The 24,100-nt window shown below is 38.2% G+C and overlaps 1 protein-coding gene across 10 annotated transcripts in view; it reads right to left on the bottom strand.

Moving 5' to 3' along the window:
- Positions 1–24,100, bottom strand: part of scn8ab (sodium channel, voltage gated, type VIII, alpha subunit b) — a 119,558-nt gene that overhangs the window by 70,571 nt on the left and 24,887 nt on the right. For 6 of the 10 annotated variants that reach the window (XR_008807373.1, XM_056253908.1, XM_056253906.1 and 3 more), the window contains exons 7-20: positions 20,724–20,945; positions 20,399–20,462; positions 20,011–20,152; positions 18,027–18,233; positions 17,627–17,902; positions 13,344–13,670; positions 10,900–11,032; positions 10,420–10,658; positions 9,226–9,399; positions 8,081–8,437; positions 7,255–7,731; positions 3,462–3,579; positions 2,595–2,749; positions 1,484–1,657 (exon numbers count right to left, since the gene is read on the bottom strand). Coding sequence is in view for 9 of the 10 variants with exons in the window: in XM_056253908.1 (XP_056109883.1) it covers positions 1,484–1,657; positions 2,595–2,749; positions 3,462–3,579; positions 7,255–7,731; positions 8,081–8,437; positions 9,226–9,399; positions 10,420–10,658; positions 10,900–11,032; positions 13,344–13,670; positions 17,627–17,902; positions 18,027–18,233; positions 20,011–20,152; positions 20,399–20,462; positions 20,724–20,945 (3,065 nt within the window). In the remaining variant the exon portion in view is untranslated. The remainder of the gene's footprint in view (positions 1–1,483; positions 1,658–2,594; positions 2,750–3,461; positions 3,580–7,254; positions 7,732–8,080; positions 8,438–9,225; positions 9,400–10,419; positions 10,659–10,899; positions 11,033–13,343; positions 13,671–17,626; positions 17,903–18,026; positions 18,234–20,010; positions 20,153–20,398; positions 20,463–20,723; positions 20,946–24,100) is intronic. The other 4 variants (XM_056253909.1, XM_056253912.1, XM_056253910.1 and 1 more) reach the window with 1 other exon arrangement.

Genomic DNA, 24,100 nt, shown 5'->3' with positions numbered 1-24,100 from the left:
CGTAACCCACCACCTTTTTTTGGGTACAATGAAGTACGGGTTGTAGAACTTCGGTGTTCAGCGAATGTGCGCCTGTCTTGTGCTTGGTCATCGCAGTCCTACTGGTGAAGGATACGATTGAGCCGGTCACTCCAGCCAATATGAAGACCGGCTCAATCGTATCCTTCACCAGTAGGACTGCGATGACCGCGCACATGACAGGCGCACATTCGCTGAACACCGAAGTGTAACGAATAGCGCTGAAGTTGGGCGGACGCCGGCCGAACTGAATCATAAAGCCGAGTCTGCTGGTACGGAGGAACCAGCTGGATCGGTTGGGAGCATTTTCTAGGCTTCTACGACCCGGGCCAGGAAACCAGGTGTACCACAGACATACCCGGTGTGGGGCAGTGAGGTGGAGCGGCTGGCGACACAAAAGGGGGCTGATGCTTGCCACCTGGTTTGGCAGCGTCTGACACAGGCTGGACGGCCTCCCTTGGCTGGCTCCATGCTGAGGCCTAGTTAAAGGCTGCTGCGGAGGCGCAGCGGGAGTAGAACGGCGGCAGGGGGACGCCCTCGGCGACGAGCAGGCGGAGGATCTGCCACCGGCGGCGGGGATGCAGCAGCTGGCCGCCGGGGCAGGATGTGCCGGATCGCCTCCATCTGCACCTGGGCGGCAGGGAACTGTTGGGCGCAGTTCTTCACCACGTTGCCGAAATGCCCATCCTTGGAAATGGGGGAGTCCAGGAACCGAACCTTGTCCATGAGTGCCTAGGCCTGGTAGACCTGTAGCAACGCCATGGCATGCAAAGAGGAAACGGCTTGCCCACAGGCTTTGTAAGCTCTGCCCATAAGAACGGACGAGAACTCACAGGCCTTAGAGGGGAGACAAGGATCCCCCGTCCAAGAGGCAGCAGCCGCCGGACACAGGTGTGTTGCGGCAGACCGCTCCATTGGAGGGATAGCCTCGTAACCCTTCACTGCTCCTCCGTCAAGGGTAGTGAGGGGGGAGGAGCTACTCAGGGAGTTTCTGGCAGAGAAAGGTGCCGTCCACGACCTGGTAAGCTCTCCATGCACTCCGGGAAAGAAAGGCACCGGAGCGGTGGGCTGAGAAACCAAGGGCCACCCCAAGAAACCAATCATCTAACCGAGACTGTTCGCAACTGCGCGACGTCGAACGTGAGCGACTGAAAGGGAACATGACTAATAAACAGATTAAAGTAAGTGGCGCAGCACCCAAGCATTCTAAATCAAATCTAATTTTAAGATAATGACCACTGACCACTCAAAGCAGACCACAAGGACCAAAAGGAATAGAATAGGAAAACATATAAATCGCCCAAATTACTAACAATGCACCATGAAATAATCAAAACTACTATATACATCTGCAGAATAATCCATCTGTACTGTGTGAAAATTAAGTTAATTGTGAGAGCATCACATGATGAGGCACTGCAAGGGATAATGGCTGCGATTTATGGGCATACTATAAGTTACTTACATCCACAATGAAGAAGTCCAGCCAGCACCATGCATTGGTGAAGTATTTGACGAACCCATAAGCCACCCATTTTAGCAACATTTCGAGGATGAAGATGTATGTGAAGACACTGTCTGCATATTGTAGGATGATCTGGATGGTTTTTCTCTGTTCAATGTATACATCCTCAAACGCCTTAGAAACAAAACAGAGAAAAGGGATTTATTTCAATATCAGCATTTAATTAGGCCATAATTTCTGAATGCTCATTTCATTTCTCTATTTTTTGTAATATTAATTCACATATTTTAAATTTTTGTTATGGTAAATGAATCTAGTAAAATGATGCATGTTTGTCAAAAATAATTGTTTTGTTTGATGAATTGATATCATCTGCAAATTTCCCACAATCACTTTCAGTCCCTGACATCACCAAAGTGTGGCACTGCAGCCCCACTTACTTTAGCTCACACTTTCACTTCAGTGGGAGTTTGGCTATGGTCCCTAACAGCAGCTGTGAGAGAGGCAGCAGCATCTTCTGCATGTGGGGCATTTTTCTACAGCATTTGGCTATGGTCCCTAACAGCAGACATGAGATACTGCAGCCCCAAGACAGACTGCTGAGGTGCAGGGGCCAGTTCAGCGCAATATAGTGATAGCCATTAGCAACTTACATAGATCATATAGCACACAGCATGCTATGCAGCCTCAATCACATTACAATCTACCTGCACTACTGTTCTAGCGCATTAGTTTCGCACATATAGGTTTTGCCTCAGAAGGTCAACTAAACGTTCAATTAATTGTTACCCTGTTCTCAAAAGACATCTAAATACAACTTAAACCCTTATTTGTTTGATTTTGTAATTTTATAGAAACATACATTTAATAAACATAAAAATTAATAGAAGTAAAAAAAGAGAGAGTTGCTTTAGTTATTTATTTCCGGGGGTTTTTTTTAAACATAGGATGTGTGCTTCAAACACTTCACAAAAATGATTGGAACACCAAGTGTACAGCATCTGTGGAAATTATTGACATGTTTGCACTTTTGAGAGAAAAGTAGCAAATAATATCAGCTTCTACATTTAAATAATAATTGTATAGTGCGTGTGCATGTGTGTGACCTCACCAGAGCTCCAGAGCTGAGAAGAATCATAAAAATGATGAGCGTTTCAAACCAGTTGTGTTCAACAATGAGGTAGCAAGTTTTCCTCAGAAACCACCAGTACTTCCCCCAGCCCTCAGTAATAGGCACGTCACAACATTTGTACCGTGCCACACAGGCTGAAAAACATATTACATATATGCTGAATACACATTTATATCATATCGACACTCACATTGCTTGCTTTATTGCCTAAGGGTAAAACAAATTTACTACAATGGTATGTATGTATATATATATATATATATATATATATGAATACATATATAATATATATAATATAATATAATATATAAATATATTAGGATTGCACAGATTTTTTGGGCTGATACCGATTTTAACAAACAAATGTTGGCCGAATCCGATACTGATATTTGTCACTTGATCTCTTATTTGAACTTATGGCATTCAAATAGATGTTTTGGTTATGTTTTAAAATAGAAAAGTTCAAAAACACATGCATTAAGCTATACTAGCTAGTTTATTGCTGCATCATCAAATAATTTATATAGAACATGGATTGGATCCATTTAACATTCAAAAGGCCAACATAAATACAACAACAAAGATGCAAGGGAACAAGGGAATTTTAATTTATAGTGTTAATATTAATTAGCGAGTCCACAAATGGCTTGGGTATGCAGAGCATTCGCAGCTTATATATACTGGTATATATTACATGATCATGTTTTTCTTTTCTCATTTCTTAATTCATTGTAATTCATTCAAACTATTTCTTCAACTGACAGCCCTACTAAATACTCATACATAAAGTATTTAACAAAGTCAGATGTACATTAACTTTCAAACAAACACACATGCATTTCTCACCCTCAGTCCAGCAGGCCTCTGGGTCTAAGTATTCCTCTACGACCTCCACTACAGCCATTTCCTCTTCATCAGGCTTTATGTCAATAGTACTCCCCTCGGTAGAGCTGGTGTCATCCAGCTAAAGGGAAAAAACACATATCAAAATAGATTTTGTTTATTTTGATTAATTCTTCTACTTCTATTTTATCTAATTATTTTAACAAGAGTCTTTTCAGATGGTCACAAACAAGGTCAAAACACAAGGTTCACTCAAATCAAATGAAAAAACTTAAAATGTACTGAATCAACTTAATTCTTTTTGTCACAAATTAATATGATTATGTTAAATCCACTGTTAAATGAAAGTTACCGTAATCATTTTGTGCTGGGACTATGTGAATCATTTTTGTTGACAACTAACTGGACAGTGGATCTGTAGTACCCAGCGTGCTTTGCATCAGACTGCATTAGGAGAGTATCATTTTGAAATGAAGTCTTATTTTATGTGTTTTTCAGGAAAGATAAGGACTTGTTAGTGCTTAATATTCAGTTACGTTGGAGATTTAGAAGAGTTTCTGTTATGTTTTTTTAGTTTTGTATAGAACCATTGTATAGAAGACTGGTGCTTGTGCTCAGGATGTTGGTGGTTACATGATGACTATGATGTTTTTTTGCTTCACTCAATGAGCAAAAACTGTGCTTATTAGCAGTAATGAGACCAGTGTCTTCTTACTTGCTCATCCAAAATGTTATATATACTAGTAAGCAAAATTGTCTTTAGCATATTAGCATGTGCTATTGCTAGTTGACACAGGAACTAAAATTTATTAAGTTGGTTCAACAACACATTATTTGTTTAAATGAACTTGTTTTATTCCTGTTGTAACATGGAAACGTTTGTCTTAATTTAGTCTTCTAATTCTAAATTGTCTTAATTATTTTTGTGCGTGTGTGTGTGTGTGTGTGTGTGTGTGTGTGTGTGTGTGTGTGTGTGTGTGTGTGTGTGATTGATACCAGCACCTGAGTTGTTGTAGTAAGTTATAAACTAGTAAGTTATAAACTGAAGCCAGATGTGTCCTAGCGCTAACCTTCACTGTTCTTCTGGGTGTCTAGCTTAATTAGCATTCACTCTACCCAAGACACAATTAACCTTGACTCAACACTAACTGAATTAACAAGGTTAAAAACTATAATCTACATATGCAAATCAGACAGTGATGAATGAATTTTTGCTGTATTTTATGCAAATCACGTGTTGTCTATTGATTTACTTTTTGTTGCATATTATGGTACAGCACAGTTGTATTCACGTCTATCTTACAACAGAAAATAATAATGCTGAGAAAAAAGGAGCAACATCCTAGTTATAGTTAATATCTTAATAATAATATAATAAATATTATTATATCATATAAATTGTTATATTATAATAATTATTCTGATTACTAATAAATAATATAAAAGTTATAATATTAAATGATATGAATATTAATATATATAATGTATATATTCTATTCTATTCTATTCTATTATTAAAAGGAAGCAACTTAAATGTGGCATATAACTCCATGTGCGGAGTCACCATATTCTCTTACTGCAAGTACCTACAGTATCATAATTTAATAAGAATGCAAACACAGGCACATCTACCCATACAAACACATTCCTAAGCCTACTAGAAGAGCTTGACCCTGATCACAGCAGGCCAAGATGACACAGCTGTTTTATAAAACCCAAAATGTTAATACACATAAACACACCGGCAGTCGGAAGCATCAAAGGCATAAAATAACCCTTACACACCACCACTGCAGTCCTCCCTGACCCAGCCTGGCCAATCAGAAATGAAGACCCACCCATCACTGCTCTGACTGGCTAACAAAAATGATCTACTGTAATGCCACTGGCTAGATGTTCAGCGCATGTAGTTCAGCAGTACTGGATCTGTTACGTCAAGGTGACCCAGTCTTTGCACAGAGACCAGGACAATGACAGGAGAGTCAGTATAAATGTATGTGCTACACATGTTGAACTACATTTGATTTTGGATGACAAGTGACTGCTGACATTCTTTTGGTTCAATCTGCACCCTGGTAGCATGCTAATACACACATAGAACAGAAAAGTAACTATTGAATACCTTTTAGGGGCTAGCTATGCTCTTTGTTTTGAGGAGTATACAACAACTTTAAAGGGATAGTTAACTTCAAAATGAAAATTCTGTCATCATATATTCACCCTCAAGTTGTTTCAAACCTGTATGAATTTCTTTCTTCTGCTTAACACAAGGGAAGATATTTTGAAGAATGTCAGTAACCAAACAGTTAACTGGACCCATTGACTTCCATAGTATTTTTTTTTCTTCTATGGAAGTCAATGGGTCCAGTTAACTGTTTGGTTACTGCCATTCTTCAAAATATCTTCCTTTGTGTTCAGCAGAAGAAAGAAATTCATACAGGTTTGAAACAACTTGAGGGTGAGTATATGATGACAGAATTTTCATTTTGAATTGAACTATCCCTTTAATAACCTAATTTTATTGAAATTTACACACATATGCACGTGTGCCAGCACACACACACATACAAAGGAAAAACATTACATCATCTGGTGGACTGCATCTATTCTTTGGCTGAGTGGCTCAGCACTCAGCAGAAGCAGCAAGGCAATAAATCACAGGAATAGCACAACTCAACATTCTTATACTGCCTGCAAAGCCTTAATCCACCCATACTGCTGTAATCTGCAGCCCGTAATCAACTACTGAGACGGACTTCATCTACACACACGGTCATAATCTGATCACACTTCCTTTAATTAAAGTTTCTCATCATTTGATTAATTAAAATATACACATTTAAGCATAATGCATTTAGTTCCCTAAGTATCAAATACAAAATAAAAATGACTAGTTTGCTTTACAATTCAATGCAGTCCTAATAATCTATATTTATTTGAGTCATCCTCTACTGAATCAAGGAGCCTCCTTTTGTCATTTTATTAATAAATAAGTCATATTTAATTAAAAAGTCCTATTATGGCTTTAGGAAATATATAAAGTCATGCGACTGAATGTTACACAATCATTTTGTACCAGGAAGAGAAAGTCTGACTCTTCCAGCATACACAAGCCAACTCTTTCTGAAGTAAAATGATGCAAAAAGCAACATGGACTCAAAATGATGATCCTTGTGAATTCTGAACAGTAAGCAGCAGTAGTAAGCCATTTTCAATTCCTCAAAGAATACAGTATGGGCTATATACAATTTTCCACTGCTTTTCTTCACCCTATTTTTTTTTTTTTTTTTTACAATAACCTCAGCACCTGCTTTAGTTTTAATATATGAAGTCATCAGAAAAGAATTCTTTTATTTTTTCTATTTTTTAAACAATTATATGTACATCTAAATAATACGGTTTTATTCTGAGATTATAGAATTAATATTATTATTAATATTAATAAGAGTTTCCCCTAGAGTGAATGAAAAATAACTAATAATTGTATGTCTTTTAGTAAAAATTGTCTCTATAAAGATCCAGTATGGAATTAAACGTAGCATTAAAATATGTTAGCTATGACCCACCTCTGCCCCTAGTATCAGAGGTGCTTCTGATGCTGCTTTGGTGTTGTAATTTTTCTTTAATATTGCCATTACAACCATTCATCATTCACTTCAACCTGTCTAATACCAAAGACTGAATATATAACAAATAGATAAGAGTTGGTCTTGCACGTCCGAAATAGCTATCAAGAGGCAAATATAATAATGGCGCCAAGTGAATTGACATTCCTTGAAAGGAACTATATACTCACATCTTTGCTATTTTCCACATCAGACTCACTGCTGAAGTCCTCTGTGTTGAGGTTCTCAAAGTCCGACTCTCCCACAGCGATGGGAACCCGTACAGTTAGGTTGGGGTTGTGTATGAAGGACATGGGCTCGTCATCAATCATGTACTTTCCTACGCTGCTACCAATGCCGCTTGTGGTGCCATTACCATTCTTGGGGTAATTCAGATCACCACATTTAATGTCCACACCAGTGTGGTTACCCATGAGGTTGAGTTTTTTGTCATACATGTCATCAAGAGGTTTGTCTTCGTCTTCCAAAGGTTTCTTCTTCAGAATGTGTGCCACCAATAGACGTACGTGAATTTTGAACCAAGCGATACCCTTCTTAATGCGGATCACTGAAATCTGCAGGTTGTTCATCTCACCGTCATCATCTGTGGCTGCCAGATTATCAGCACTGAAAGAGCTGAGCAACAAGGCCAAGAACAGGTTCAGCACCTGATCAAGAGAAAGATCAACAATTTAGCTTTTTATATGTTGCACTTGATTGTAGACTTGAAGTCCACAAGACCATAGGCTGTCCCGTTTGTCATTTTTTGGTTCAACCATGCTCAAGATGTGCTCTCATGTGGCCACAATGCATCCTGAATGCACCCTTTTTTGAAGACTTTAAAATTAATGTGTCATTATTTCAACAATGTGCAAACCCCAATGAGGCCCAAACTCCTTCTGAACCACAAAATGACATAGGATACCCTACATGCTTGCAGGACATTTCTTACATTGAGGGAGGAAATAGTGACAAAGAAGCTGAAAGAACTGCAACATTGGAAACTTTAAAACTCACCACCAAGTTTCCAATGACCATCACCATCATGAATACAGTGAGACACATTGTTTGTCCAGCCACCTCCATACAGTCCCACATGGTCTCAATCCATTCTCCGCACAGCACCCGGAACACAATAAGAAAGGAGTGGAAAAAGTCGTTCATGTGCCAGCGGGGCAGCTCACAGGTCATTGCAATCTTACACACACAGTCTTTATAGCTCTTCCCAAACAGCTGCATGCCCACCACAGCAAAGATGAAGACGATGATGGCCAGCACCAGGGTCAGGTTTCCCAAAGCTCCCACAGAGTTACCAATGATCTTTATCAGCATGTTCAGAGTGGGCCATGATTTAGCCAGCTTAAACACCCTCAGCTGTATGAGAGAGAAGTTTGGGATTCACAAAAGGATTGGAATGAGAAAATATGAGACATTGTACAATACCCAAAAATTTGGGGTCGGAAAGAGTTTTTTCATTTTAATGCTCACCAAGGCAGCATTTATTTGATTTAAAAAAAAAAGTAATATTGTGAAATATTTGTTCAATTTAAATAAATTATTACAATTTTACAATCTAGTTTATTAGTCCAGTCTTCAGTGTCCCATGATTCTTCAGATTCTAATATGCTGATTTGGTGCTTGAAGAAACATTTCTTATCATTATCAACGGTGAAAACAGTTGTGCTGCTTAATATTTTGTGGAAACCTTTCATTTTTTAATTAATAGAAAGTTGAATTGCATTTATTTTTAATAGATTTTTTTCCAGCCTTATAAATGTATTTACTGTCACTTTTGATCATTTCAATGTGTCCTTGCTGAATAAAAATATTAATGTCTTGACAAATAAAAAAAAATCTTACTGACCCCAAACTTTTGAATGGTAGAGTATATACAACTATGGATGTCATACCAAAATGTCAGGAGTTGATACCAATACCAATAAAATATCACTATTGTTGATACCAGATCTGATACCACATTAAAAACTGATATGCTAATATATACAATTAAATATTTACATAAATATTACAAACAGTACAACAATAGAGATGGATGAATTCAAATGCAAGGCACTAGTGATGCTTGCATATCTAATACAATTTGGTACTACTATCTATCATACAAAAACATGTGCATGGACTTGTCTTCACTCATAACGCACCAATCTGAAGGATCTGAGCACAGACAGTCCCTCTACATCGGACAGCCCCAGCTCCACCAAACTCAGGCTCACAATGAAGCCATCAAAGATATTCCAGCCCTCCTGGAAGTAGTAGTATGGATCCATGGCTACCAGCTTTGCAAACATTTCAGCTGTAAAGATACCCGTGAACACCTGAAATGAAAAATAATAAAAATAGACAAAGGAAAATGTCATTAGGATGACCTTAACAAAAATGTTGATGGAAAATTTGATGTTAGATTGACATTGTAGATAAATATGTTAGTATCTAGTCCACAGAAGAAAAAAAGTAACTTAGATTGTAGGTACATGTTGGGGTTTATTTTGTGATAATTACCAGCTATCATTTACTGGAATGCTCCATTGCAAAGACCAGACTTGAACTTTCCTTTAAAAAAAATTCTTAACAGTTTATCACTGTACAGAGCTGCTTGAAATATTAATGTTTTGCTTCCTGTACAAGTGCCTACACATATCTCTCTCAATTCCTCTGTATTGTAAACATAAAATGTAAAATACTGCGAGACCACTGAATCAGATATGAGAAGGAGGGGATGGGTTGTAGAAGATACTAGAGACTGGAACGATTGCAGAAGATTGGTGTAATGCAGGCTGTAATTTCAATGTAGGTACATCATATACTGATGAGCAGACATCAGTGCTACACTGCCAGAGACATAACTTAAAATGGAAATGTGGGACAGGGTCCAGTGTTGCTGCTCAACACAGAAATGAGAAGATGGTTAGGACTGAGAAAGGAAACCATTGAATTTAGGGCTGTCAATTGATTTAAAAATTAAATCAAATTAATAACATGATATGCCAATCAATTAAACCTATATATATGAGATAAAAGTCCCCATATAAAGACAAATGAAAACATTTAAATATAATTTAAATTAAAAAAAAAACTCAAAATAATGTGCTACTCGTAGTGCAAAACCATTTAAAAAAAACACCTGCATTCTGTTCCACTTTTGCTGTCTCAACACAAGAATCCATCCTGTATGTATAGCCCCTTGGGCTTTTTGTGGTTAAAGCGCAAAACTTAGAGCAGAAAAAAAAATTGTATAACTTAAGCGCCGTGTTTTTTGATTGCTGTGTCATGCACGAGTGAAGAGGCGTTTCAAAAAAATGTAAAACAGTCAGTGACATTCGTCTACATCTTCTTACCAAGTTTCCAACAGAAAGCACCCCCTCAAATTCTTCTGTCATGGGATAATGCTCCATGGCCATGAAGACTGTGTTCAGCACAATGCATATAGTAATAGCCAGGTCTACAAACGGATCCATCACGATGAGGTTGACAATCTCTTTTATTTTTATCCAGAGTGGGCAGCACTCCCATATCAAGAATGTGTTGGAAAACTTATACCAGCAGGGCGGACATTTTCTCTGAGAGTCCGCAAGCTCTGTGGTGACAAAAAGAATAAGGAGAAGAGGGGAAGATCAAAATATTGAAAGCAGACAGACAGACAGACAGACAGACAGACAGATAGATAGATAGATAGATAGATAGATAGATAGATAGATAGATAGATAGATAGATAGATAGATAGATAGATAGATAGATAGATAGATAGATAGATAGATAGATAGATAGATAGATAGATAGATAGATAGATAGATAGATAGAAATATGTCACATTATACCTTCCGCCAGCGTGTTTGTTACAACCGTCATTGCACTATTGGCTCGCTCCTTCCGACTAAAGGAAGTATTGAGCTGGTCCACTGACACCATTAGAGAACCTGAGTGTTTTCTCTTCCCCTCCACCTCTGTGGTCTGATGACAGGAGTGACATGATGTGAAGAAAGACAAAGATCAATCAAAGATGGAATTGTTTTCAAGAACCATGTAACCCATGTCAACACACATGCACAAGCTGACAGAAACACAAGCCCAAACTCATACCCAACTGTATTGTTCCATTTAGACACTCCTGAATTGTCTGCTATATTCCTAAAGTCGATTTTCTCTATAAATAAAGAATTGTACCTAAATACTTCTCGAATTGAGTTTAAACAAACGACTTGCTTTAATAGAATAGAATTGGATTCTTGCAAGACAACAGCATATGGACCTACCATAGCTTCCCTCACATACACTGTACAGTAAGTAGCTACATAATATACATAGTCATACATAACCCTCAATTTAAAATTAAAATGTACATCCTTGACTTTTATACACTAGACCAAAGTATAAATAATTGAAGCCTTGAACAGTGGTTCTCATCCAGGAGGCTGGGGTTCTAAATGTATGCTTTAGGTGAATTTAACTCTATTCATTTAACTCTATGATGTATAAGTTTGTAAATGAAAGATACCTAGCCTATTTTTTTTTATTTCAGTTACAAGACCATTCATTCATCATCACTGCCAGCTGCTCAAAAGGTTGCCTACTTGTCCTCCAGAGAACATCATCATGCAAGAAGACAATTTACACATTGCTTAAGGCCCAGTTTTCACTGCCATTAGAAACATCTTTTGAATATCAATTCACTTGGTATTGTTGGTGTTGGTCAAGACAATAGCCCATTTCACACATACAGTCTTTACTGGTAAATTACCATTAAGATATCATGTGTGAACAGGACCTTTTCAAAAATACAATTCCTCCGCACCAAAACAACAAGCTTATGCTGCATTCACGCCATAACATCCTCACCTCCCGGTTCACATCCTCAGACTTGGATTTATACGTTTATATGGCAACACTATCAACGCCGAAATGAATCTGCAGCAGTCAGGTGGTACAAGTCAGCGTTCTTTAAGTTGTTTACGTTCATTATTATTGTAATGTTATGTGTTTTGAGAGTTAATTGAGTTAATTAAACGCTTTGCAGACTCTGCTCTGGTTGTGCGCGGTGTTTTGGAGTAGGCGTGGAGATTTGGAGATGCTCTTAAGAAAGGGTGGGATCTTATGATTTCAAAGCTAGCTTGCTATTGCTTGCCTTTCCGAAATTGCCTTTCCTACCTTTATTTTTCTTTTCTATGCAAAGATGAGCTAGACGAACATCTGTCTGATGCGCCACCTGTCGCGCTCGAGATAATGCCTTCTTTCCATTCATCAGTGCTGCGGTTCTGCAGTTATTGCATCTTCATCCAGGTGGATGAAGAAAACTGCTCAGCGTTTAAAGGTCATTTCTGATTATTGACATCACAGAGTTTACTGGTATTTTGGTACTGATGTGTTAATGGTATCTTACCGTGCTTGTGCTAACAGCAGATTTGTGCATTTACCAGAAAAGTCGTTTTAGGAATTTTACTGTAATTTATCGAAATTGCTGTGTGAAATGGGCTAATGTTTATCTGTTCCTTCCAATTTCAAAGTTATTTCATCTAGATTTTACATTGCAATTACTTGGTGAAGGCTGCATGTTCAGACAGCATGCTGTACAGCTGGGTGAAAACTGGGCCCGAGATCATGCTTTCCACACAGGAGGAGAAGGCAAAGAGAGTATAAGGATGTCAATCCACCATGCTATTTAAAATGAGGCAGAATGCTGTTATTGGAAAGGTAAGGATAGGTTTTTCTTGCATCACACTTTTTTTTGGAAGGAAACAGAGTGGTCCTGAAATTCTGAGAAATCGAGGTGGAAAAAATAAAATGACAAATTTGATGTTGTGGTTGACATGAAGGTGTGGGTTAAGTGTGACCTGAAGAATATTGTAGGTACCTTATTTAATGTGGTAATGGAATCAGTATGTAAATTAGGTTTAGAGGGGATGGGTTTTGTGATAAGTTAAGGACAGGCATTAATGTTCACAAAGGGACCCCTCGAAAACTCCCCCAATGTTGTTTGTTTTTTGATTGGCCATGCCATTCACAGAGGGAGAGCACTGGCAGGGAGTGGGACTAGTAAGATTGTTAATCAAGACAAGAAGGGAAAAAAGAGACAAGAAAGGGAGGAAAAATGAATCATTTTGGAGTTTAGAAAGAACAGACAGATTAGAAACTCAGTGAAGGAAAGGACAGAGTCAAAATGCGGTAAACGAAACGGGAAAGAGAGAGGAAAAATCTGAACTGGAATCATAATCGGCCACTTTTGTCATGCCTATACTCTGAACCTGCCCCCTGTGGACGTCCTTACACTGTCATCAGAAGCTGCCTTATCTATTTTCACCTCAGGCAGTAGCCGGCCGGGTCCAGGCCCGATCAGAGACACCACGCCATTGCAGTCCACCGTGCTGTTTCTCTTGCAACCTGGGTGGGGTGCCAGTGGGTTAATGCGTGAGGAACCCTGGCTGTAGCCGCTGTAGCTGCTGCGCCTGTATGGGACAAAGAGGGAGCCGCGGCGGTCTTCACTCTCCTCGACCGTGCTGTGCTCATCGTCCGCAAACTCGTTCTCCGAGCCCTTGAAGCTGAATATACTGCTGCGGCGGGACATGAAGGGCGAGCCAGGGATACTCAACAGGGACTGTAAAAAAAAGAAGAACGGCACACATGAGAATGAGGAATCTTCAGTGAGTGCAAGAAGCCAGAGCAACATATAAAATTGAGAAGAAAAAGACATTTGCATTGCACTGATTTCCCATTCCTTTTTCTGAGTGGTCTGCCAACTAGTGACTCTCAGAGATGTGGAGAACAATAACTGCTGACCAAAATCATTAAATGAATTATTAATTAACAGCTAACTGCAGGTCACTTCTGGTATTCAGAGAACCCTTGTTCTCTATTCTTTCATAACTTAGAACCCAGTAAAGCTGACCAATGCAAGTCAGCATGAAATCAAAACAGACCGTTTACTGTCTTATATATATATATATATATATATATATATATATATATATATTATTTATTTATTTCATTTCAATATCTCCATGCTTTCCTCTTAAAAGACTTAAAATCAGTTGTTATTGTTAACTAAGGCTGGGCGTACACTTTTAGGCACTCGTGAGCCCTTGCTTGCACACATTACGAGTCAGTAATCCTGATAATCGTGTCAAAGCAGTTGGTATACAGCACGACTGCATGGCAAGCCGGTCGCAATCGCGTGAGCTTTGGCACTAAAAGGTGGGAGATGGGAGTTTTCAATATTGCTGCTTTAGCTTCAGATAGAAAAATAAAAATACATAAAAGACAGCTATGCAAATGACTCAACATGGTAATTTTGTTCAACAAAAAACAACTAGAGAGTGTATTTGTGTGTGTCAGTGTATGCGTGTGCTATAGGGTTACTGGTAGCCTATGTGATGTGGTTTATGATGTATTTATGTATATGAGTTGGGAAGAGGAGTGACCATATGTGCATTTTCTTGAGGGAAAAAAATCGCTTGCAAGCTCCTACAACAGCAAAAATTGCACCATTTTTTTTTTTAAGTACAAAAGCACACAACAAAATGAATAAAATTAAACTAAAATTAAAACTATGAAAATATACAAATAAAAGCTAATTCAAAACATTAATAAATACTATAAAAGTATGTGAATAATACCAAAATAACACTTCTGGAAATGACTTAATATAACCAAATATGTATTAGTCAACAGCTATTTAGCAATTGTTTTTAGCAAACTTACATTCTCTGACTTCATTCTGGAATATTGTAACACCCAAACTTCGCAATCCCATCAATACATTATTTTCACATTAAATATTCTGTTTCACAGAAAAACATGTAATATTAAGGTAGCTTAGTGTGTTAACATAAGCATACTCTTGCTCATATACCAAAAGGAAGCAGTTATTCTACTGCAGAACACTCGCTTCTGACTAATCTTCCCATCTGAAATACACAGATGATCCAAAATGTTAGTTGAGGCCACTAATATTGCAGAGTTCTAACTGTTTGCTGAAATTCACTGATAATGCAGAATGCTAGTTGCTAGCGCAGGCGTTTTCTCTGCGGTGCGGCTGAGAGCCTTCTCCCTAATGGGGCGGTTGACCACTGCAAACTATGTACAACAGAAAGAGGCCCAAATCTCTCAGCAGGGACTATTTTTCTCAGACCACTCACTGAAGAGAAGTGGGTTGATCTGGTAAAGGGTTGAGACCGCAGTGCTGCAATGGAAAAGTCCTACGGAGATTGCAGAGTGTTATTTCAATATCCATAACAATCTCTAACAGTGTCTTTCCATGCTAAATCCAAGGGGGAAAAAACACTACCAGGGGTAAAATGTCAGATTGCACGGTAATAGCTAAAGTCATGAAACCAGCTTCCAATTAAAGGCAGCAATTGCCCTAATAAGGTGCTTTTATCCATTATCACAGTGAGGCTGACATTAACATAATTTGCAGGGTGGGGCACAGGAATATGACTTCCTGCCTAAGCACACCATATTACTGCTCTCATCAGATGAAAGATTTATAGTGGGTGGTTAAATAATTCATAGGGCCAGTGAAAGTATGGCGCTCCCATGCCATTCCTCACATCTCTCAACAACAACATACAGATCCCAGCATTTATCTGAAACAGGTGTTCTTACTGCCCTCGGAATGGCTACGTGTTATTCGTTAAACCAGTGAGAGGTGACAAAATTAACATATGAAAGAGAGATCAAATAAAAGAACTCCAGAGCACTAGGTTTGACATGGTTTCAAATTATTTAACTGAGCTTTTAGACAAGTGTACAATCATAAATCCATAAGCTGCTGCCCAAAGCAAGACAATGAATGAGATGGAAAGAATTACAGCGATAGATAGATAGGCACTGAGCAAGAGCACTTCCTCTTCTTCTGATCTTTGAGTGTAAGGCTGAAGCACTTTGTCTAATCACCCTGGTGATATGGACGATGACTCAGCTGAAAGTGGTAGCGACTGCACAGAGCAGAGAACAGTAGTAGCAAGGGCTGGGCTGGGCTGGGCTCAACTGGGTTGTGTTAGCAAATAGCAGAGGTTATTATAGCGGCTTGCTTTTGCAACGTAACAGATTATAAAAGAGGCGCATCAGTACAGTCAGAGAGCACAGTTGTAGAGATTAACTTTAATCACTCACACTACTAATAAAATACTGTCTATCAAACAAACGTGCATGGCGAATTGCCTCGGGACACTGACAAATCGTGATTTGCTACATGCTATTGCTATCTGATGGCAAGGGGTATTTATGATTAAGATGGAGGAGATCTTATTCTAGAAGGAAGTTTATTGAATAAAACATGCAAAAGCCGCAGTGTGCAAGATGAGTCATTTTTGATGAATATTTTTGGTCCATTTTCCCAGATGCATAACATGTAAGTAGGTAAATAAATAAATAAAAGTTGCGCACGGTGAATTGTTGTGCAGGTTTAAAATAAATTTTATATATTAGGCCCTGTAAATAGTCAAAATGTTTTACTGATTTGTTTGTTTGAATTAGTTACATTTTAAATGGTCCTGTGGTGTGACAATAAAAAAAAAAAAAAAATTATTCCATATAATATAGGTTAATATAAGGTCATAAAAGCTGCATGCATAATAATAATAATAAGAAAAAAATCATTTTAGATGGAGTACAGCTTGTTCCACCATTGGACATTGGACAACTACTAGCCTAGAAATCTAGACTCCCCCTAGCGGCTGCAAAAATTATTTTGCAGCCAGTGTAGTCTAGCAACTCTCCGTTGACTTTCGAGCTGGAAAAACCAAACTCTAGTCAGGCCAATCACATCGTGTATAGAGTCGGCGGGCGGGCTTAACATAATGACGACAGAGATGCGAAGGTTCACTGCTACTTGAAAACAAAGAATGGCTGCTGCTGCTGGCGAACAGCTGTCTTTCGATTCGGCTTTGGCCGCGACTCTGGATGATTTAAAGTTAAGCTTTTCTTTGAAACATGAACAAAGAACGGCAATTGAGTCAATTTTTAAAAAAGGAAGATGTGTCACCTTCTTCGTTGCTCTGGTTGGTTGTAGCGCTATCCTATTGCGTGCAGAGGGAATTTGAAAGACAACCGTTTATCCCGCCCCTCGTATTGAGCCCTGTCAATGATGAGTTCCCAGACCTAACATCCTGATGTAGGTCTGGCATGCCAGGCTAGTCAACTACCGTATATCTGGTAAAAGTTCTTCTGAAAAGGCCTCATAGCTATCAGACATGGAATAAAAGCCACAAAAATGAATGAGGTCTTAAAGCGCTAATTAAATTTTTATATAGTTACACACATGAAATGGTCAACTTAACAATGACAAAAAATAAGTCAATAGTTTTTTAAAAAACCAAAAAGAAAATAGTTTTATAGTGACAACAAAGAACAACACCTCTTATATGCATTTGCACCTTAATGTTCTTATCTAAAGTATGAATGAACATAATAATGATGATCTCCTCTTCAAGAAATTCACTGTACCTATCATTGCCTAGCCAGACATATCATTTAACACTTAACATGAGACATGACATCATGCGGACTGTGTGTTTATGTGGGCTTCTGTGGAAATAACCCCGGTCTCACCTGGTTCATGATTGAGGCCTTCCGCCCAAGCCTGTTGTCTCTGAAACGGAAGCGGCTCCTCTTGCTACCGTCATCAGATTCTGACTTGACCACCTTCTCGCTGTCACCTTTCTCCTCCTGTTCTTTCTTCCACTTTTTCTTTCTGTTCCTTCGCTCCTTGGCGCTCTTAGAGCTCAGCTTGGACACCTCAGAGGAACTGCGGGAGAGATGCCCTCCCCCATCGTCCTCTACAGGATCTTCAGATACTGTACCGGCCGAGGTTGCCATGGCATTGGCCTAGTGATGAGGGGCAAATGGACAAGAATGAGAACAAAAATTGAGAAATGAAAAAGAACAAAAAAGCACAGGGAAGACATCACGAAATTGACTAATTCAGCTTATGCATGTATTTGTGTATTACCTGTGCATCCTCCTGTTGTTTCTTCAGCTGTTCCAGCATAGCTTTGAACTCAGCCTCCTTCTGTTCTGCCTCCTCCATTGTGGCCTGGTTCTGTTCTTCATAAGCCATGGCCACCACAGCCAGGATCAGATTCACCAGGTAGAACGAGCCCACAAAGATCACAAGTACGAAAAAGATCATGTACGTCTTCCCCGCGGCTCGCAGAGTCTAAGAGAAAGAAGTGCATAGTTTCCATAATGGTATTTGAATATGTGTTTGAGTATTGTAGCATAATACCATACTACTTTCTGCAGGATGCAGTATGTTCACTGTGTGCTTTACAGAGGCGTGTACAGATGGTGGCCTGATCCACCCCTAAAATCTGATTGGCCACCCGAAACTTCTAAACTATGATTGGCTATCTACCTCAGTGGGCAGACCTTGAATAAAACCTGACATAACTACTTTGGTTTAAATAGGAGTGGGAAAAAGTGTTAAAGGGGTCATATAATGCCATTTTTGTACAAGTTAATATGAATGTTTAGGGTCTAAATGAAAACTTTGTAATATACTTTTATTAAAAATTCTCGTTAGTATTGTAAGAAAACACTAATTTTACCTGGTCAAAAACAGCTCTGTTTTCAGCACGCTGTTTCAGTGCATATGCCTTTAAATGATAATGAGCTTCGCTCACTCCGCCCCTCTTTACTGCGGGCGTTTTGATACAACGCACGTGGAGTGTTGCCTTGACAACAGTTGAGGGTATATTTTGGAGAAAGAATGGCAGCGGGAGTCTCTGAGGACACATCTGTGCAACCGTATCAGTTTGAACCGGAGTCGGACCCGGAACAAGATGACGGCCGCAAAGAAGTTCGACAATTAAGGCTCGAACAGGACGTTTCTGAATGGTTGGTTAACGTAATGTCACTTTGATCTATTTTTGTATGCACTGGCAGGGTAGAGAAGTGAGATACGAACGCTGTGTGTTTAATGATGTATACGTTAGTTCATTGACAGATTGACGTTACAACTAATGGTCATGAAAAACTTTTTTTCGCGATTTGCAAAGATTAATATAAAGGTTAATAAAACTTTACACTTACTTCTTCTGGAGGTGCAGAGGGAACATAAATAGTTGCTACCGATTCTTTTTTCAGGAGCAGCTTCTTAGCAAAACCAGATCATACTGACCCTCGTTTATAAAGCAGTCTGGTGAGAAATGATTCGCGAATCGCGCAAACATGAAAGCATTGACGTTGATCGTGGGGAATATTCCCTTCGAAAGCAAAACTCAGCCACTGCGTCTTCAGCGGTTCGGATTTAAGAACAAAATGACTGCTGTGTTCGTTATTACACACAAGAACAGAACACCACAATCGCTTAGACGGACGCCATTCTGCTCCAGCGTATCAACAATGGCGGACTATGATGACAGCTCGCTCAGGGCGGGTCTGTGTTGAAACGCTGCTGTCAATCAACAATCGTGGACGGGGCGTCCGACCGTGTGACGTCACAAAATCGAACGGCTCAATTTGAGACAGGGAAAAACATATAAGGAGATTAAAACAAAAACACTGGATGGATTTTTATCAATATATGATTGTTGTGTACAGGCCAACACACATTTCAGTACAATCAACTTGTAAAAGTGCATGTACCATTATATGACCCCTTTAAGTTTTGACAGTTATTCGAGTCAATTCTATTAACTTGACTTTGGCTGCTTCTAAATAAAAAATTTAATTTAAAAAAAACATTTTGTTAGCATCTAACTAGCTAGTGAGTAAAAACTGGAAGTAATATAAAACTAGAACAAAAAATGTATATATATATTATATATTTTCAATATTAAACATTCAACTTAGTGCGGTAAAGTGATAGAAATAACAGGAAAAATTATCCAGTTCATCAAAATAAACTGTGATATGGAACAGAAGCAGAAAATAAAAATAAAAAAATAATATAAAATAAAAAAACAGCAATAGTGAGAGGAATGAATGCATACCAGTTGGTACAGATTCTCCCAGAAGTCTTGTGTCATGAGTCGGAAGAGAGCAAGAAAAGCCCAACCAAAGGAGTCAAAGCTAGTGTAGCCGTAGTTTGGGTTGCGTCCAGCCTTCATGCAAGAATAGCCCTCCGGACACCGCCTACACAAACACGCACACGCACACACACACACACACACGCGCGCACGCACACACACACACACACACAAACACACATACTATACCACAAATATTTCTGTGCTTTTGTCTTTAACGGATCATACCATGAAGTGAATCAAGTGTGCTATTATTTGGAAATAAATATTCAGATTTTACAATTTAGATTTAAATAACACTAAACCAGTTTTGCTAATTTAGTAGTGTGTATGTTATGTGTATGCTCTTCACCCTGAATCTGAGCTGTTTCCACATAGCAGCGCATCCAGCATGCCTGGCAGGAAGTAGAAATTTGCTGAAACAAGAAGAGATACTTGTAAAACGTGAAAGCCATGCCTGAAATCACCAGAAATTCTTCTACAAATTTTTTGTGTTTTTAAAAAATGCAATTTATAGTTCTTTTTATTTCTTATGAAAAGAGTGTAAAACTTGTTTTGTAGAAACTGTACTGTAGAAACAATCAGTAACAACTTACTGAAAAAATATAAAAAAGCAGCACTGATTGACGCTACTGCATGAGCAACTACCCTAAGTAGTCAGAGCTTTGTCTACTTACTGTCATTCATGATGTATTCATCGAAGTCAAAGCCTTTGCTCCCATTGGCCAGGTAGGATTCAGTTGAATTGACTGGCCAGATGACACACTTCTGCCGAAGATTACCCATAAACAGCTGTAGACCGATGAGGGCAAATACACTCAGACAGAACACTGTCAGAATCACCACATCTGACAGCTTCTTCACTGACTGGATCAGAGCACCCACAATGGTTTTCAGCCCTGTGAGAAGATGAGGAGACAAACGCAACACGGAATATACAGTCTGCCACAAATGCTTTTTTGTGATAATGCTCATATCTGTGCAAAAACACACACTTGTACACAAACTATTAACCATTAAAAAAAATTCTTATGAGAGCACACACACACACCACACACAGAATATTTAAAGGTATAATACTATAATATTCTGCACTTGTATACTGATACTTGAACAAACAAAAAGATACATAAATGCACAAATTATTTTATACAATTTGTGATCTAAATTTTTCCTATAGGTCTCACAATATAAATTTACATTTTATGCTGTTTTCACTAATAAAATATTTAATAGAATCACTCACTTATTTAACATACACTTCTTTTCAAAAGTTTGGGGTCTGTAAAAGTTTTTGAAAGAGGTCTCTAATGTCACCAAGGCTGCATCTATGTAATACAAATTTATTAAAACAGTAATTTGGTGACATATTATTACAAATTTAAAATAACAGTTTTCTGTTTTAATATATTTTAAAATGTTATTTATTCCTGTGATGGCAAAGTTGAATTTTCAGCAGCCATTTCTCCAGTCTTCAGTGTCACATGATCCTTCAAAAATAATTCTAATATGCTGATTTTCCGCTCAAGAAACATTTCTTATTGTTATCCTCAGTGTTGAAAAAAGCTGTGCTTATTCATATTTTTGTGGAAACCGTAATTCAAATTTTTCAGGATTCTTTGATGAATAGTACATTTAAAAGAACAGCATTTATTTGAAAAAGAAAATGTTTGCAAAAAAGTCTTTATTGTCACTTTTGATAATTGAATGCATACTTGCTGAATAGTCTGTCCTTTCTGATTTCATTTTCTTTAAAAAAAATATATATATAAATACACCTTACTGTCCCCAAATTTTTGAACGGCAGTGGTGTTAAGTTATCATACAGTATATGAAAAAGAAAACCAATTCTTCAGATCAAATATCCAAGCAATAACACTATAACCTACTTGGTTTCCTTAACTTTCTTTCACACATACACACACATATCGTAAGAAATAATAGAGTGGTTTGTTCATATAAAACCATGATTTACATTGAACAGGCAGTTTAAAGAGTCTCCTGTCTCCTCAGGGCAGATGCACACAAACTGTGTCTATCTCCATTAATAGAAATACGTACATTTTGCTATCAGTTAACCATTTGAATTTATGAATAACACACTGATTTATAATTTGAATTACTATAAGATAAGTATTAGTATCCTCAATAAGACTTACACATGTAAGTCACATGACTTACATGGCTCACATGACACATGATGTATCATTCATGTTTCAAAAACCATGTGACAAGATTTGTGTGCTAAACTTTTGAGCACAAAAAGAAAGTTGATACCATTTATATGCTTTTTAATGCCATAAATGAGCTTGGGCTTTCAAATGAAGTAGTAGCCAATATAATGAACAGGATTCTGTGGAGACTAAATATAAAAATATTTCCAAAAAGTGGAACATTTACAGTTTTCTCATAAGCACTTTACTAAGGACAGTTTGTGTGGAGACTTTGAAGAGACACGAGGAACACTCTTTAAACACACATACAATATTCAACACATATCAGCAAAATGGACACTGCTTGAAGAGAGCGGCGCCATACAAACAGTATGCAGAGAGCCAACACAGAGAGAGGAAGAGGAGAGGACAGGCAAGGGGAGGAAGGGCATGCAGGTCATTTAAACGCCAAGGCTGAAGGCAGCAACATCATCATCTTTGCTTTATCACCATGGTGTCAATGTCTGTTTAACCAATCATTCTTTTCCAGAGAATGTGTAACCTCGTCTTCATTTCTCAGCTAATCGCTTAGCCAAGAGAAACCAGGTTAATAAAGAAGTAATTCTCTATTCTAAATACTCACATGTGGGGCCTACAACAATGTGAGTGTGTTTAACATAGCTGAGTGTGATTGTGTGAGGAAAGCTAGTGAGTTAACTTAACTAATCCTGATCTTTCGCCTTCCTGCAACAATACGTGCATACAACCAATTCTTCTTACATCTTCTGATGTCTCTGTTTTACTTTCCACTCCGAGTTCTTCAAAATAAGAATAGGGAGGGAGTTACAAAACAGTAATTTTACCAAAAAAATTAGGTAAAAAATATATAAATCTACATGTGTGTAAAGGATGCAGAATTTTGAGTAAAGCCACTTGTTAAAAAATACAAAAAACAGAATAAAAGAAAGACAAACTAAAAAAGCAGGTGTCTTCGAAAGCATCATGCAGCAGAAATGTGTCAAACTAGGCTTGGCAGTCTCAGTGAGTACGCTACCCATAAACCATTGCTTCATGACACATCACATCAGCTTCTTTTGAACAAACTCTGATGAGATGTTCATCAAAAGACAGACTAGGATGAAATGCACATATAAATGTTGCTATGCCTTTACGATGTCCTGAGGTTGAGTTTTACATTGTCTGCTTAGGGTCCTGTAACTAAAACTCAACACAACAAAGAAAATACATCTGGATTATGCTGTTTTAAACTCTGAGGCTGGACATTTAAATATAGAACATAGGGCAGCAATCTTAAGATTTTTTTTCCTTTTACATAGTTAATTATTATTTTTTAACATGGGTTGGTTGAGTAATAAGAACTGCATTCTGTGTCTACATATACTAAACTAGAGAACTACTGCATAATAGAAAATGTGATCTCCCAACTGGAAAATCCAGTTAAAAGCTTAAAGTGGTTTGAAACATGATATCTGGTTTCCGAACTGGCCATGAATTGTTCCTAGAGTCTTAAACTGATTTGGTCGGCCATCTTGGACCAACAACAAACCAGCCTGACCACCTTTAACCAACAGGGCCTTTGAAGAAAGGTGGTATATCAAGTCAGTCAGGTCCCCACCATCTGTTAGTCCACCTAAACCAGTTACCATGTTCCAAAACACAGCTATGACCTTAAAGTGGATTTTCCAGCAGGGCAAGATGCATATTTCAGGTATTCCCACTACTTATCATCATAACAGCTAACATTTATAACACGTCGCCGTTGACATAAATGCAGTTTTTGATCAATAAAGACATTTTATTCCCAGATTACTGGAGGGGCATGTGATTTTTCTGCCATCACTGATTTGACTGCAGACTGCAAAGCCTATCAAAAATGTATC

Source organism: Rhinichthys klamathensis, unplaced genomic scaffold (assembly GCF_029890125.1).
Source record: "Rhinichthys klamathensis goyatoka isolate OS25496 unplaced genomic scaffold, OSU_Roscu_1.1 h1tg000109l_1, whole genome shotgun sequence".
In the NCBI taxonomy this organism is placed as follows: Eukaryota; Metazoa; Chordata; class Actinopteri; order Cypriniformes; family Leuciscidae; genus Rhinichthys; species Rhinichthys klamathensis.
Note: the sequence above shows the minus strand (reverse complement) of the source record. Positions and strands in the feature narration are given on the sequence as shown.